The 15,766-nt window shown below is 37.0% G+C and overlaps 2 protein-coding genes across 3 annotated transcripts; one reads left to right on the forward strand and one right to left on the reverse strand.

Annotated features, from left to right (window-relative positions):
• Window positions 1-546: 546 nt before the first annotated feature.
• Wdr92 (WD repeat domain 92) lies at window positions 547-2,001 on the forward strand. Its single transcript, XM_067791709.1, has 2 exons — window positions 547-992; window positions 1,051-2,001. Exons 1-2 carry the CDS (start codon window positions 718-720, stop codon window positions 1,898-1,900), a joined length of 1,125 nt encoding a protein of 374 aa, XP_067647810.1. The 5' UTR covers window positions 547-717; the 3' UTR covers window positions 1,901-2,001.
• On the reverse strand, window positions 1,886-10,078 carry LOC137254032 (tetratricopeptide repeat protein 27). 2 transcript variants are annotated; one of them, XM_067791707.1, is made up of 7 exons: window positions 9,925-10,078; window positions 9,507-9,871; window positions 9,183-9,441; window positions 4,126-4,363; window positions 3,214-4,054; window positions 2,566-3,150; window positions 1,886-2,494 (listed from the first exon to the last, which is right to left on the reverse strand). In XM_067791707.1, the coding sequence occupies exons 1-7, from the start codon at window positions 9,986-9,988 to the stop codon at window positions 2,417-2,419; spliced, it is 2,430 nt and encodes an 809-aa protein (XP_067647808.1). In that variant the 5' UTR covers window positions 9,989-10,078; the 3' UTR covers window positions 1,886-2,416. The 2 variants fall into 2 exon arrangements, with proteins under 2 accessions (XP_067647808.1, XP_067647809.1); XM_067791708.1 differs by having other exon boundaries at window positions 9,507-9,691; window positions 9,925-10,055.
• Window positions 10,079-15,766: the final 5,688 nt, after the last annotated feature.

The raw sequence follows: 15,766 nt of genomic DNA on the forward strand, positions 1-15,766 counted from the left end.
TCGACGAAGCAACCCCGGTAATTTTGACACTTCGTTCAGTGTCAAAACTCATGTTCCACGCAGGTTCCACGCTAGTTTGACACTGACCGAAGTGTCAAACTGCCGTGTGTTAGAAAGGGAAAGAAATTGTTTCCCTCTCATACATATCATACTTGTAAACCTGTACAATGAAGGTAGGTTCGATCAGCTGTTTTATCTGGTTATGGTTGTATCCATTAATTGACCCTTAAGTAAGTGCAACCTATGTCCATGCATAAAGGATCGAAGGACTCCGATAAAATTTTGAGGGTTATCGTATATTCTTGAACCATTTCCCGGACTTCTTCGGCACCGTTCCGGGAACATTTCGGGATAACTTTAGTTCTATTTCGAGGATATATCGGAACCATTTTAATTTAGATATAATTTGAAGAGTATTTCGGTACAATTTCGGCACAGTTACAGGATCACTTCAGAATCATTTCGGAACAGATTCGGAATAATTTCAGAATCAGTGCGAGACTGCTTGGGGAAATTTTTGGGGCCATTCGGATAAATTTCGGGATAAACAAATAAACAACCCCCCTGTATTTGATTTTGTGCATACGTTTCGTAAACAATGTCACCATAACCTTAAAAAAAAACTTGCACCATAGCAACAATGTCAATAAAAAGATATTACTAATTTAATTGAACAAACAAATTTTCAGCATACCACACTGAAAATCATTCATACAAATGGATAAACCGCAAATGATTGAGCATATCCAACAGAGTGTAGACTACACTATTTACGACGTCAAATGGATACCATGCTCTGCCAAGTTTGTGGTGCTCGGCTCGAAACCTAATAGCAATGGTATTCTACAAATATATGAACTCAACGAGGCAAAAGCAGAAAAGATAAAAGAGGTAGTCAAAAAGGTAGCATTCAAATGCGGTACATTTGGTGCATCTAGCCTACGTAACCGGCACATGGCCATCGGTGATTTTGAAGGACGCATGCAAGTACTGTGAGTGTTAATGTATTGGAATATATGAAATACATTTTTAATTTATTATTGCTTCTAGAGATTTGGAACGCCCTGATCTGCCAGTCTATAATGTGGAAGCACACAAAGGCATCATAAACAGCATGGATGCAATTGGCGGTAAACAAGTAGATTGTGGTGCACCGGAAATTGTTACGGGCAGCCGTGATGGTGCTGTAAAAGTATGGGATATGCGTCAGGGTGCAGCACCAGTAGTAGACATCAGTCCAGAGTCCATCAAAGGTGATGGCATCAATCGCAATGAACGACGCGACTGTTGGGCTGTTGCTTTCGGTGATAGTTATAATAATGCAGAACGTTGTGTAGCCGCAGGATATGATAATGGTGATTTGAAATTATTCGATTTGCGACAGTTAGCAGTACGTTGGGATACGACATTAAAAAATGGTATTTGTGATATAGAATTTGATCGTAGCGATATACCAATGAATAAAATGGGTGTGGCGACACTTGAGGGTGGTCTACTCATATATGATATGCGTACACAGCATCCAACAAAGGGTTTTACTTATGTAGAGGAACGTAATGCAGGCCGTAGTGTTGGCTCGAATGGTGTTATTACAGGACCAAGATCGACAGTATGGGCCATACGTCATTTACCGCAGAATCGTGATGTATTTGTGTCATGTGGTGGTACCGGTTCGATACGTTTATGGCAATATGAATATCCAGAGAAGAGGCGGAAACCCGATGCAGATAATATTGAAATGGGTCTGGCAGGCTCTTTACAAATGTTACATGCGTCTACAGTTTCCTCACAACCGGTGCACAGCTTCGATTGGCATCCAGACAAAATGGGCTTGGCTGTATGTGGATCGTTTGATCAATGCGTGCGGGTGCTGGTAACCACAAAATTAAATTTAATTTGAATGTTTATTGCTATTTGTAAGACATTTTTTAAAAAATATTTTTAATTTTGCTACAATAAATCAAACTGGATTTTTTTGGCTTAAATGCAATGAAACCCAAATACGTTTAATTAAAACCCGATTCGGCTCCATTCTGAGATGTGCATAATTTGTTTAATAACGCCCAAATACCGGATGGTCAGCTGAGTTGTGGCGATATTTTACTCAGACGTCGTTTTGTGGATGGTTGTGAATAAATTCTTGGGAACATTTTGGGATGGTTTCGGAATAATTCGGGCTTATTTGTCTGTACTTTTGGAATGAGTTGGTCACAATTATGGATTCAGCTTACGCTAGGTTTCCGAATTGGAGTTCTTTTTTTTTCAGATCTATTTTAGGTTCAATTATTGTGAGAATGATTTCGTTTCGGGAGTATTTTGTTAATTATTTAAAGCCGTTTCGTGGTGAATTTAAATTGTTTCAATAACGCTGCCGAAATTATTTTATAATTCGGAGATTCAGAAAGTATGCACGATGTCATATCAATAGCAACATGATGTTGAAATCATCCGAAAGTGGCCCTACGAATAACACCACTCTTTTCGCCAAAGGATTCTTGAAGTTCAATGAAAACAAAATTTAAAATTATTCAATATATTTCAATGCACATTCATGCGGTCTCTTACTTTTGCGGTCAGCGCCTCTAATTGTACTTTTAGCAAGTTTAAAGCTGCTTCGTTATCCGGCCATTTCTCCGTAACCTTTGCTGTCGCACGTAACACCGCTTGCGCCGCAAGACGCGCAGAATTTAGCTGTGATGTTATCATTACCTCAGTCTCTTCCGGTGCGTGCTCATTGGTCGCTTCTAATGATAGTTCACATGCTTGCTGACATAATTGTATTACCTTAAGTGCATATGACTGCTTGGTTGCCCATTCTAGCTCTTTCGTGGTGTATGCATTTACTGCTTTAACCAACTTTTGTGCTCGACTGTATGGCGTGTTAGCAAGTAGTGCAGCCAACTCCCATACTTTAGGTTCATTGCCATGTTTAATACATTGTTGAGCCATTAGTGTTACAGCTTTCTTACGCAAACGTTCAGATGTTTGACCTTTCGCATCAGCTTTACCCTGTATAATAGCGCCAACTGTTACACAAAGCACTTCAAGGTCGAGGTATCGTTCTTTTAGCTCACTGAGGCGATTGTAGGCATTCATAGCATCCTCGAGGTTACATGTATCCACTGAAACAATCATAAAGTTTTCCCATACCTGGAAAATTTATTAAAATTTAGCACAAACAATTTTATAAAATACGCAATTCTGTTGCCAGACCTTCCAATTATTGTAATTACATTTCAGTGATTCGCTCAATACTTTGTGTGCACGCTTTTTATCACCTAACTTCACCAATGCTTTCGCTAAATTATTCCATGACTCAAAACCTAAAGGCTCAATGTGTGTATAAGTTATGTACGCATGAACTGCTAACTCCCAGCGTTCTAATTGTATAGCAGCATAACCTAAACGCAACCATATTTTCTCTTGTAAAGAATTTATTTCTACAGATTTTTCTAAATGTGGTATAGCTTCCGCATATTCAGCTTTACGAAAATAATATGTGCCCCAATGCGCTTGTGCTCGACCACTAGTGTGTCGTGAAAATTCCCAAGCTGTAGCATAACAATCCGGATCATCATTAGCATCCCCGAGCAGACAGTGCAACAATACAGTGGGTTTCTTTGCCAATTCTTGGCGTATAATCTCAGCTGCTTTATGGCGTAGTTCCAATTTGGTGTAACATTGTATAACTGCAGGCCATGCTTGTATTTGGAGGTATATATCTAAAGCTGTTTTCGTCATTCCTAATGAAAGTAATAATTCGCATAGCTGTAACTGAATAAGCCATTTGGGTTGTAAAAAGCCAGCAAAAGCATATGAGAGACGCTCTTGGAGTGTGTATATTGGACTATCAAGCAATTTGACTGCTCCTTCACATTGTTTCCAACTTCGTTCGACTGTACGACGCTGATTCGACTCTTGCCCGCAATTTAACAGCAATGCAGATTGACGCACTTGTAGTGGACCACGTTCTTGATATAGTAATGTATTAATATAAGGTTCCAACTCTTCATCAGCAAGACGATCTTTAGGTTGCGAACGTTTTAGTTGTTTGCTATTAAGTAAACCAGAAAATTTACAAATCTAAAATGACCACGTGGAAAAATATTGTTAAGAAATACATACACTTTCGCCAACACCAAAGCCTGCAGAACGCTTGGAAGTGTCATCACTTCATTGTCTTTGGGTTCAATAAAACGTATACGTTCAAGTCGTGTATCATCGTCCAACAATAAAAGTTTTGGTAAATTCGTCCTGCTATTTGTCGTTTGCGCCATAGGCAAATTTCCGCTTGAGTGTTGGACTTTCAGGCAAAGTTGCGGTAGTGGCTTTTGCTGAAATTTTGTTCGTAAGCCGAGTAGCCCTAAATTAGAAAGCCATTTATTTCACAAATATAAGTTTCAAGAAGTTTCTCTAGTTACTGCTCTTGGTTGAACTCTCAATGACTAATTTAAGATGTCCTGAATTAATAAAATACTAAACAGAGTTTATGAAGTTGTTGCGACGCAACAACATTTCAAAATCAAGCAATTGGAGATGATGTGGTTACTTTTACGATACCATTATAGTGCAGACGTCTATGAAAAGATGCAGACTAATCCTCCTAGTGTGTATATCTCATACTAACTTATGCAAAATGAACACTTCAGACACGTTGCTGTTGTTGTTGTTGTAGCAGTGCTTCGCCCCATCCAATAGGTGCGACCGATCACAAATCGTCATCAAATTTAATGATGTAAAAACAAAAATCAATTGCAATAACATAAAGAGATCTCATAGTTGTAATTTTAGAAATTTAAGAAATTAAGTCTACAAGACTATAAATAAAATAAAAACAAGTAAGGAAGGCTAAGTTCGGGTGTAACCGAACATTACATACTCAGTTGAGAGCTATGGATACAAAGTAAGGGAAAATCACCATGTAGGAAAATGAACCTAGGGTAACCCTGGAATGTGTTTGCATGACATGTGTATCAAATGGATGGTTTTAAAGAGTATTTTAAGAGGGCCATGGTTCTATAGGTGGACGCCATTTAGGGATATCGCCATAAAGGTGGACCAGGGCTGACTCTAGAATTTGTTTGTACGATATGGGTATCAAATGAAAGGTGTTAATGAGTATTTTAAAAGAGAGTGGGCCTTAGTTCTATAGGTGGACGCCTTTTCGAGATATCGCCATAAAGGTGGACCAGGGATGACTCTAGAATTTTTTTGTACGATATGGGTATCAAATGAAAGGTGTTAATGAGAATTTTAAAAGGGAGTGGGCCTTTGTTCTATAGGTGGACGCCATTTCGGGATATCGTTTGTAAAGGTGGACCAGGGTTGACTCTAGAATGCGTTGGTACAATATGAGTATCAAACGAAAGGTGATAATGAGTATTTTAAAAGGGAGTGGGCCTTAGTTCTATGGGTGGACGCCTTTTGGAGATATCGCCATAAAGGTGGACCAGGGTGACTCTAGAATTTGTTTGTACGATATGGGTATCAAATGAAAGGTGTTAATGAGTATTTTAAAAGAGAGTGGGCCTTAGTTCTATAGGTGGACGCCTTTTCGAGATATCGCCATAAAGATGGACCAGGGATGACTCTAGAATTTTTTTGTACGATATGGCTATCAAATGAAAGGTGTTAATGAGAATTTTAAAAGGGAGTTGGCCTTTGTTCTATAAGTGGATACCTTTTCGGGATATCGTTATAAAGGTGGACTAGGGTTGACTCTAGAATGCGTTGGTACAATATGAGTATGAAACGAAAGGTGATAATGAGTATTTTAAAAGGGAGTGGGCCTTAGTTATATATGTGGACGCCTTTTCGAGATATCGCCATAGAGATGGACCAGGGGCGACTCTATAATGTGTTTGTACGATATGGGTATCAAATTAAGGGTATTAATGAGGGTTTTAAAAGGGAGTCGATATGTGCTTACAGGAGTCCCTGTCTTCGTAGACCTACGTCCGGTGTAAAACACAGATCAATGTCCGTTGATCTTCGGCCCAACAAGTTGGTACCAATAGGTGAGCTGGGGTGTTCAAGTCCACCAGCCTTGGTTTGGCCGAGGAGGACTATCCACCCTCCTCTTCCATTTTCGGGTAATGGCACCCGGTTGCACGGCAACTCCACCGCGAGTTCCGTGCTTGTCTCAGTGTCCCTCTTTCATTGATTTTGATATCTCGATATCTGATTAACAAGTTAATCAGATTGAGATATGGTGTTTTGTCGCAATTTAGGAATGTGACCAACCTTTCCCGTCCTGCAGTGTTACAACAATGTAAAACATTGTTGACGAAGGAGTTGGTTTCGCTTAGATATTGCTTAAGGGCCGCACTACGTTGACAAACAGAGTGAGCTTGGCTCCTATTATGCTCCGTATTAAACTCCCATCACAATTAAAATCAAGGGATGTGGCCAACCTTTTCCGCACACAGACCTGTGAGTGCCGAGTGCCCGCCTCAGCAATGTCTCTCGACATCGCTTAAGACCACACTCGTTGGCATGACATTGCGCGCCATATTGTGCTACATTTGGCTTCCATATTTGCTACTATTATTTCACTCCAATTTCCACTCAATTACGCAACAATTATGCTCCATTTTACACTCCAAATTACACTCCTACCACAATTAAAGGGATATGTCCAACCTTTTCCGATCACAGACCTGTAAGAACCTGCCCCAGCAACATATTCGCATAGCAGTCGGCCACACTGCAGTGATTTGACAGCATCAAATCTTGCCACATTTTTGGATGTGGCCATCCATTCTGCGAACGCCTCCTATTCGCTACGCAGTCTAAAGCAGGCTCAAACATCTCAAAAACAAGATGAGCACCGGCCCACTCGTACAATTATCGATTGTTTTTCGGCTGGCGATAGACATACGTTTCATCTCTCACAATCTTCATCCGAGTTTCACCATCTTTCTCCGGTATCTCCTGTTGCCACAATTATGGGATGTGACCAACCTTTCATCTGCCCCTCAGGGTAAGTTTCTCAATGAATTTGGGTACACTGTGACAAGCAAGAGACTGAATTCCCTTGGTTTTGCACGCCCAAGGGGAAACAAGTCTACTCAGAGCGTGTCATAAAGTGAACTCTTATTTGAAACCACAACCACCGTGATGCTCCCACAAAGGGGCCATCCCAGGACAGGAGGTGAGACCTGAGTACAAAGCATCATTCGATGCAGTGCATCAGATCACACTGGCTTCTACTGCTCCCGCGGTAGCAGTTTTTATAAAGACCTTGCCTAGGGTCCCACAGGGTGATAGCCGCGTCCACCCTGCTACCTTTCGAGTAAAACACCTTACTCATGGATTGGGTACCCATGGTATTATGGTCGCCTTTTACGACCAGTATACCTACCGTGGGCATATTCTAACCCCTAACCCACAGGGGGATTTAAAAGGGAGGGTGGTAGTTGTATATGTGAAGGCGTTTTCGAGATATCGACCAAAATGTGGACCAGGACCAAGATTCCAAGGGCTTTTGATCTCGCCGTGCAAAACTTTTTCATTTTGTTTTACTTAATATGGAAGGTGCCACACCCATTTTACAAAGTTGTTTTCTAAAGTTATATTTTGCGTCAATAAACCATTCCAATTACCATGTTTCATCCCTTTTTTCGTATTTGGTATAGAATTATGGCATTTTTTTCATTTTTCGTAATTTTTGATATCGAAAAAGTGGGCGCGGTCATAGGCGGATTTCGGCCATTTTTTATACCAACACAAAGTGAGTTCAGATAATTACGTGAGCTGAGTTTAGTAAATATATATCGATTTTTACTCAAGTTATCGTGGTCGACTGTTTATAAAAACTGGGCGTGGCTTCAACCGATTTCGCCTTTTTTCACAGAAAACCGTTATCGTCCTAGAATCTAATCTCCTACCAAATTTCACAAGGATTGGTAAATTTTTGTTCGACTTATGGCATTAAAAGTATCCTAGACAAATTAAATGAAAAAGGGCGGAGCCACGCCCATTTTGAAAATTTCTTTTATTTTCGTATTTTGTTACACCATATTATTACTGGAGTTGAATGTTGACATGATTTACTTTTATACTGTAAAGATATTAACTTTTTTTTTTTTAATTTGACTTAAAATTTTTTTTTAAGTGGGCGTGGTCGTTCTCCGATTTTGCTAATTTTTATTAAGTATACGTATAGAAATAGCAGTAACCTTCCTGCCAAATTTCATCATGATATCTTCAACGACTGGCAAATTACAGCTTGCAAAACTTCTAAATTACCTTCTTTTAAAAGTGGGCGGTGCCACGCCCATTGTCCAAAATTTTACAAATTTCTATTCTGCGTCATAAGTTCAACTCACCTACCAAGTTTCATCGCATTATCCGTCTTTGGTAATGAATTATCGCACTTTTTCGATTTTTCGAAATTTTCGATATCGAAAAAGCGGGCGTGGTTATAGTCCGATATCGTTCATTTTAAATAGCGATCTGAGATGAGTGCCCAGGAACCTACATACCATCATTTATCAAGATACCTCAAAATTTACTCAAGTTATCGTGTTAACGGACGGACGGACGGACATGGCTCAATCAAATTTTTTTTCGATACTGATGATTTTGATATATGGAAGTTCATATCTATCTCGATTCCTTTATACCTGTACAACCAACCGTTATCCAATCAAAGTTAATATACTCTGTGAGCTCTGCTCAACTGAGTATAAAAATAAATCAATATCTCTTAACGGGAGTCCAAGGAAACTTGCTGTTCAACAGGAGTGTACCATAATGAGAGGGGTATTAGGGGCATTGGTTCCACATTACAATTAAAGAGATGGTTGGTATCATGTGGGGAACATTGCAAGCGGGGCATACATTTTGTATGTCGGGGTTGATTCCGGATAGGTTAGAGTGTAAACTGTTACAGTATCCAGATGGAAGTTGAGCTAGAGAGACTCGCGTTTCCCTGGGGAGTATGCGTTCCTCTTCCGTAAGTTTTGGGTACTGTTCTTTGAGTACTGGATTCACCGGGCAATTCCTGGAATAAAGGTCCGACGCCTGTTTGTGGAGTTCACTGAGGACCTGCTTGTGTTTTTTTTTTTTGGTTTCATACGGCTGAGTTCTCAGGTGCCGTATTTCCTCATAATATTTACGGAGATGACAAGTCATACAGTTTGGTAAAAATATATGTATTTAACTTCAAGTCGATTTACCTTCCACATTCAACGCTATACAAAATCGCCTACATAGATCATCAAGTATAGCATTGGACTTCTGCGCGCGATGAAATAGTAAATAACTATTAGCCACCTCAAGATAGAGCAATGCTTGCAGCTCATATTCCTGCACTTTATCTACATTTCTCAACAAGTATTCCGCTACTATTTTTAATTGTTCATACAAATTGATTGCCAACTCATCAATTATGTATTGTTGTATGCATATAACACGCATATACCACCAATTAAGATACTGAAAGCAAAAAAAAAAAAATATTAATACATTAATGTATTTTAGTACAGTATCTAATAGCTCACCAAGGAATCTGGAAAACTTTGTCGTAATAAATTTATTATCTCCTTTGCCCAAACCAATAATTCGCCTAATTTAACATTCGGATTTATTTCTTCCCCATTTTCCATTAACTTTGTGTATGGGTCATAAGCTTCTAGGTGTTTTGTTTGTAAAAATTCAATAAACTCTTGTTGTTGTTTGAACGGTCCTGTGAAGTTATTTTGAACAAAAATCAATGTGAGCTCGATGGCCTGACAGAAAAATGCATCCGCTGTCTCGATATTTGGCTTTGAATTTTTGTTAGCTTGCCAATTATCTAAACTATTTTGTAAACGTTCCGTTGTCCAATTGCACGTCCATAGCTGGTGCAAAGGTTTAGTCGGTAGATCTGTTAACAAAAAATATGTTCACTACAACAAGTCCTAGCTGCAAAGTACATACCTTCTACAGCAACAACTTCATTAAAGTTGCATAAATGGTATTTATTAAATGGTTCTTCACTCATATTGACTTGTGCTCCTAATTTTTGAACTGGTATTTCTGCACATACAATAGCCCCTCACGTGTAAATGTTTCGATTTGTTATTGGGCGTTTTTAGCAAACACAACTGTTGATCAGCTGTTGAGTGACTCGAGGGCCAATTTTTGGCGTTTTCTTCATTTTTATGAAATTTTCACTCTTTTTAGGTTAAGGCACCAATAACTGATGCCAATTTGATATAGATAAGTAAAAATATGGTTACTACTATGGAGTTAGGGTCAAGGAAATTTAAGTGGCCCTTTAACCCTAACGCCATAGTCGTACCCATACCCATATCCATAACCATCTCCAATATGATCGATTAATGGTGCCTTAACCTAAAAATCGTGAAAATTTCATAAAAATGAAGAAAACGCAAAAAATTGCAAACATATTCCACAAAAAATAAGTCTCTTAGTCATAACATATCCAAAACAATGAATAAAATCTACAAAAAGTTATTAAATTTACCAACTCAAATATTTTTAAATTATGGATATGGGGAGAAACCAAAAACCAATTGGTTGGCTTTGGTATGGTTATGGCGTTAGCGTTATGGCACCATTAGTCGATTACATTGATTTCCATAAGGTAGGTTCGATCAGCTGTTTTATCTGGTTATGGTTTTATGGTTATAAGTCACCATTAATTGTTTTATCTGGTTATGGTTATAAGTCACCATGATTGATGTTTGTGTCTCCACTTTCCGGTACACTCTGTGCTGTAGCTAGTTATATAACCACTGACGCTAGATGGGTCTCCTAAGCATTATCTAAGCGAGGATAAGCGTTTGTTTACGCGCAAACGTAAACGTATACGAAACAAGGCTATTATTGCGGAACTAAGAAGTAAAGTTCTTGCATCTAATTCTGTAACTCGATTGATTGATTGGAAATGCGATTCGAAAGCTGTCAAATGACATGTTTCTTTCCAAAGAATCGGACTTAATAGATATTTCTTGTACCCTTCCCACGCATCTTTCGGTCATTGTTGCTGCACTGCTTCATTCGCCTTAACCCTTGCTTTACGAAAACCAAAGCGCGCCTGCCGCAGATCGATCCTCTATTGGTGATCAGAATCAGAATTCGTGGAAATAAATAAATACGATTTATATCTTTCCTTGGTAAAAATATCGAAAACGAAATACGAAAGGTAATAATACTCGAAATTATAGAATTATTCCGGAATTTCTGTAAAATGAATATACTACAATTTCAATTGTTTGTGAATATTTCGAAGATATTTTCAGAACGATATCGGTATTATTTATGAGTCTTCATAGCTGTTTCTTATTTCAATTTCAAAAGGATGTCTGGACACTTATGAGATCAGTTGGGTATCTTTGTGGAATGATTTCGTTTGTTTTGGGATTAGTTTGGAATCTCTTTTGAAACATTTCGGGATTATTTGGTTATTATTTCGGAACTTTTAAGGAATTATTACAATACCGTTTAGTGAATTTATTACGTGTGGATATGGAACGTGTGGGTATGCACTACTATTTTCGATAACTGAATAGTTAATATTTATTTTGAACTTCATATGTATGTTATTTACTTTTACGGTAATAAAACTTAGAAACGATAATTATTCAAAATTATACATACATATAACATTGCATTGAACTTCAAATTGCATTGAATTAAAAAATTAAAGAAGACTGTACATCTAGCATTGATGTACATATAAGCTAACTTATGCTAATTACACTGTGTTGCAAATTTGAACAATAACAAATAAAATACTTAAACCGATAAAAGATATAGAACCACTCGTACATTTGTTGTTTTTTTTTTTCAATGTACTAAAAATCGAACTTAAATTGGTCCAAACTATTTGAAAATGTTGAAATTGAGGTTAAGATAAATTCAAATTTTAATAATTCTTGCATTTGTGTAAAAGTTTAAATTGGGTAATTCATAAATGGATTCTAAACAGTATCATCACTACGTTGTTGATTTCATATTTCTATTGCCACAAAATTTTGAAAATTTTTCATAACGAATGCTGTGATATAGCACTTTTATGTAGGTGGCAAGATATACCGTAAACATTTCTAGGTTTTTCTTAATAATTTGGAGCAACTTGAGACTGACTAGCGCTCAGATGTAGTACACACTGTGAAGAGCATGTAGTTTTAAATTATCATTTCTGCTGTCGCACAGCATTATTAGCTTATGCTAAATAAATACACATTTAGTTACTCCAATCTAAAAGCGCTAACTAATTCCATAATAAGATTGCGATCTTTTGCCTTATGTATACCTATCGATTGCAAGTACAAATAGGATAAGTTTTGAAATTTTTCTAAATCAACGTTATGTCTTGTAAACAAATCCATATAACTTTCCAATTGGACACTCGCAAGAAGTGTATAAACGCTGAGAGTTTCATTTAAAAAGCTGTTAGAGAAATTCGTTTCTGATGCATCAATATTTATTTCTTGAAACGCCTTTTTGATATAATCCAATTCTGATGATTTCGGTAGCTCTTGGCTAAGCTCTTTCTGCTTTGCTTTCGGAGTGGACTGTAATATAATTGAGATATCAACTCAACATAATTGGAGTATTTTGTTTTACTTGCATGAGATGCTGAATTTAAAACGCAATTGTTCGCCATTTCTTCTAAAAACAAAATATTTGATGTAAAGCACCTTTTGCAAATTATTTTGTGTAAAATAAACGAATAAATAAATTAAAAAAAATCTGAAAGGAGGCTGCCAGACTTGGTGATTATGTTGATATAAAATGTTTGTTAGGGTGTTCCACATTTTTTCTAATCCGGTCTTCGTGTTGGTCTAAATATTTAGGTAATAGTCTAGAACAGGGGTCGACTGCTAATACGCATCTTAAAATACTGACACAGGTTTCAAAAGACACGTATTTACCTCGACAACAATAATCCGAAGACGGAAAATAAAAAATTTAACTCGTTCAAAAGATATTAACGAAAAATGGAAAAATGACGCAGGATCCCTCTGAAACAATAGTATTTTTGCGCAGAACACCTTTCAGATTATAAAAAATTACCCTTGCCAGTCTACCAATGGGGTGGGATCTAAATTAACCGCGTCCAAATCCCTTTGTACACACAATTTTTTCAATGTATAACAACATTACAACAACCACATGAAATTCGCCAACTTCAACTGCAAATATCTCCGGACAGGGATGCAATTGCCTTTTTATTATTGTCGAAGTCAAACCGCGTCTTTTGACACATCTCTAGAAACTTTGTTCTAGATTTTTACCAATGCTTACATTCAAATACAATTAATGGACGCAATTCTCCACAATTACAAAGCGCTCATAATTATAAGTTCCATCGTGTGAGAAATAGTACTCATTTATGATAAAACATGTGAGCCGTATGTCAGAAGTTGATCAGCGTGGTCATATTAAACCGTTCACAGGATGGTCCGGATAGCACGTTAAAGCTGATAGCTTCCGTAGCGTTCAGGATCTGTATCCAGCAAAGGGTTTTGGGTATTGTGAAATCGCGAAATATAAATTATTATACTCAGAGTGCTTTGCACAAAGAGTATATTAACTTTGATTGGATAACGGTTGTTTGTAGAGGTATAAAGGAATCGAGAAAGATATAGACTTCCATATATCAAAATCATCAGTATCGAAAAAAATTTGATTGAGCCATGTCCGTCCGTCTGTCCGTTAACACGATAATTTGAGTAAATATTAAGATATCTACACCAAACTTGGTACACGAGCTTATCTGGACCCATAATAGATTGGTATTGAAAATGAGCGAAATTGGATGATAACCACGCCAACTTTTTATATATGTGACCCGGTCTATGAAAAGGTGGCTTATGACTCAAACAAAAAAAGAAGAGTACAAACGTCCTGAAGAAATGCATTGTTTATCTCTAACAGCTGTTTCTCGCAATTTCTTTTTCGAGTCATAAGCCACCTTTTCATAGACCAGGTCACATATATAACATTTTGGAAAACACAAAAAACCTGATTGTTTAGTAAATAATACACCTAGAATGTTGAAATTTGACGTGTGGACTGATATTGAGACTCTTGATAAAAATTAAAAAAAAAATTTTTTAATGGGCGTGGCACCGCCCACTTGTGATAAAATCAATTTTACAAATATTAGTAATCATAAATCAAAAATCGTTAAACCTATCGTATCAAAATTCGGCAGAGAGGTTGCCTTTACTATAAGGAATGCTTTGAAGAAAAATTAATGAAATCGGTTAAGGACCACGCCCACTTTTATATAAAAGATTTTTAAAAGGGTCGTGGACGAAAATAATAAGCTATATCTCAGCGAAAAAGAGCTTTGTATCAATAGAATTTTACTTTCTTAATTGAATTATAACATTAAATTGGAAAACACTAAAATTTTTTAAAATGGTTGTGGGACCACCCCTTTTATGAGTAAGATTTTTAAAAGGGTCGTGGACGAAAATAGTAAGCTATATCTTAGCGAAAAAGAGCTTTGTATCAATAGAATTTTACTTTCTAAATTGAATTATAACATTAAATTGGAAAACACCAAAATTTTTTAAAATGGTTGTGGCACCGCCCCTTTTATGAGTAAGCAATTTTCTATGTTTCGGTAGCCATAACTCGACGAAAAATTAACGGATCGTAATAAAATTTGGTACAAGCAGAAAATATTTCTAGTAAAAATGGACGGGATCGGTTAAAGACCACTGCAACTTAGATATAAAACAAGTTTAAAAGGGCCGTAGACTAGAATAATAAGCTATAACTTAGCAAAAAATAGTTTTATTAGTTTTGAATCAATGATATTTCATTTATCAAGTTTTATTGTAAGAGGAAATGGGGAGATATTTTTTAAACGGGCGGTGCCACGTGTTATGTAGAACTCATTTATCTGAAATGAAATAAACAATTGAAGCTCACGCTGAGTATATAATGTTCGGTTACACCCGAACTTAGACCCCTTTAGTTGTTTTATTTTCCTATATTTATAACCTTGCCACTTCGTTCGATATATATGCCCTGAAAAAATTGTTGGATTACGTGTTCCATTTTCTTCATGTTGGAGTACTCTAACAATACTGCTTTGCATTGCGTTTGCGGACCACCACCCTACAAGAATACTGACTATCATATGACTATCATCTGATTGTCAGCAATGTCAACCTAACGATCAGCGCCTCATACAAACTTTCTATCACGAACTTAAGGGGACTTGCGCAAATGTGATGTAAACAACCGTGTACGTGTGAGTTTTTGTCTCCTTCTTGTACACCAACATGGCCTACTGATTAAGTATATAGCCGTACTGCTCACTCTCAATCCTTTTCCTGGATCAGTGCTGAGACTCTAACTATCAAAAAGTGTCATAAATGATAGTTTACTGTAGATATCAGGTTTGACTGTTATACTATCATAACTGACCATTGTTGTATTCCGCCAAAAATGAAACAATGCTTTTTGCTTTTTATTTACTTTATTTCATTACGTTTTTAATTTTGTACGTGATATAAGCATACGTGTTTTTTATTTGTTGAAAATAAATATTTTTATAAGAATTCGAGTTCAGATTGTTCAATTTAAATTCAGAAATTCATGCGGAAACACCTTTAAAAATGAATCACCACTAAACACTATTATTTTTCGGGTATCAAATTTTAGAGTGCGCACCATACATTCCGACAGCTTTTGGTGTTTTTTAATATTATTTTCGATTTTTTTCTTTTAGCATGGAGCTTTGAAATGCTCTCTTTTTCATTTTTTAAACTTATTTTTATATGGTTTT

The sequence above is a fragment of the Eurosta solidaginis genome, chromosome 5 (assembly GCF_040869045.1).
Source record: "Eurosta solidaginis isolate ZX-2024a chromosome 5, ASM4086904v1, whole genome shotgun sequence".
NCBI classification, from domain to species: Eukaryota; Metazoa; Arthropoda; class Insecta; order Diptera; family Tephritidae; genus Eurosta; species Eurosta solidaginis.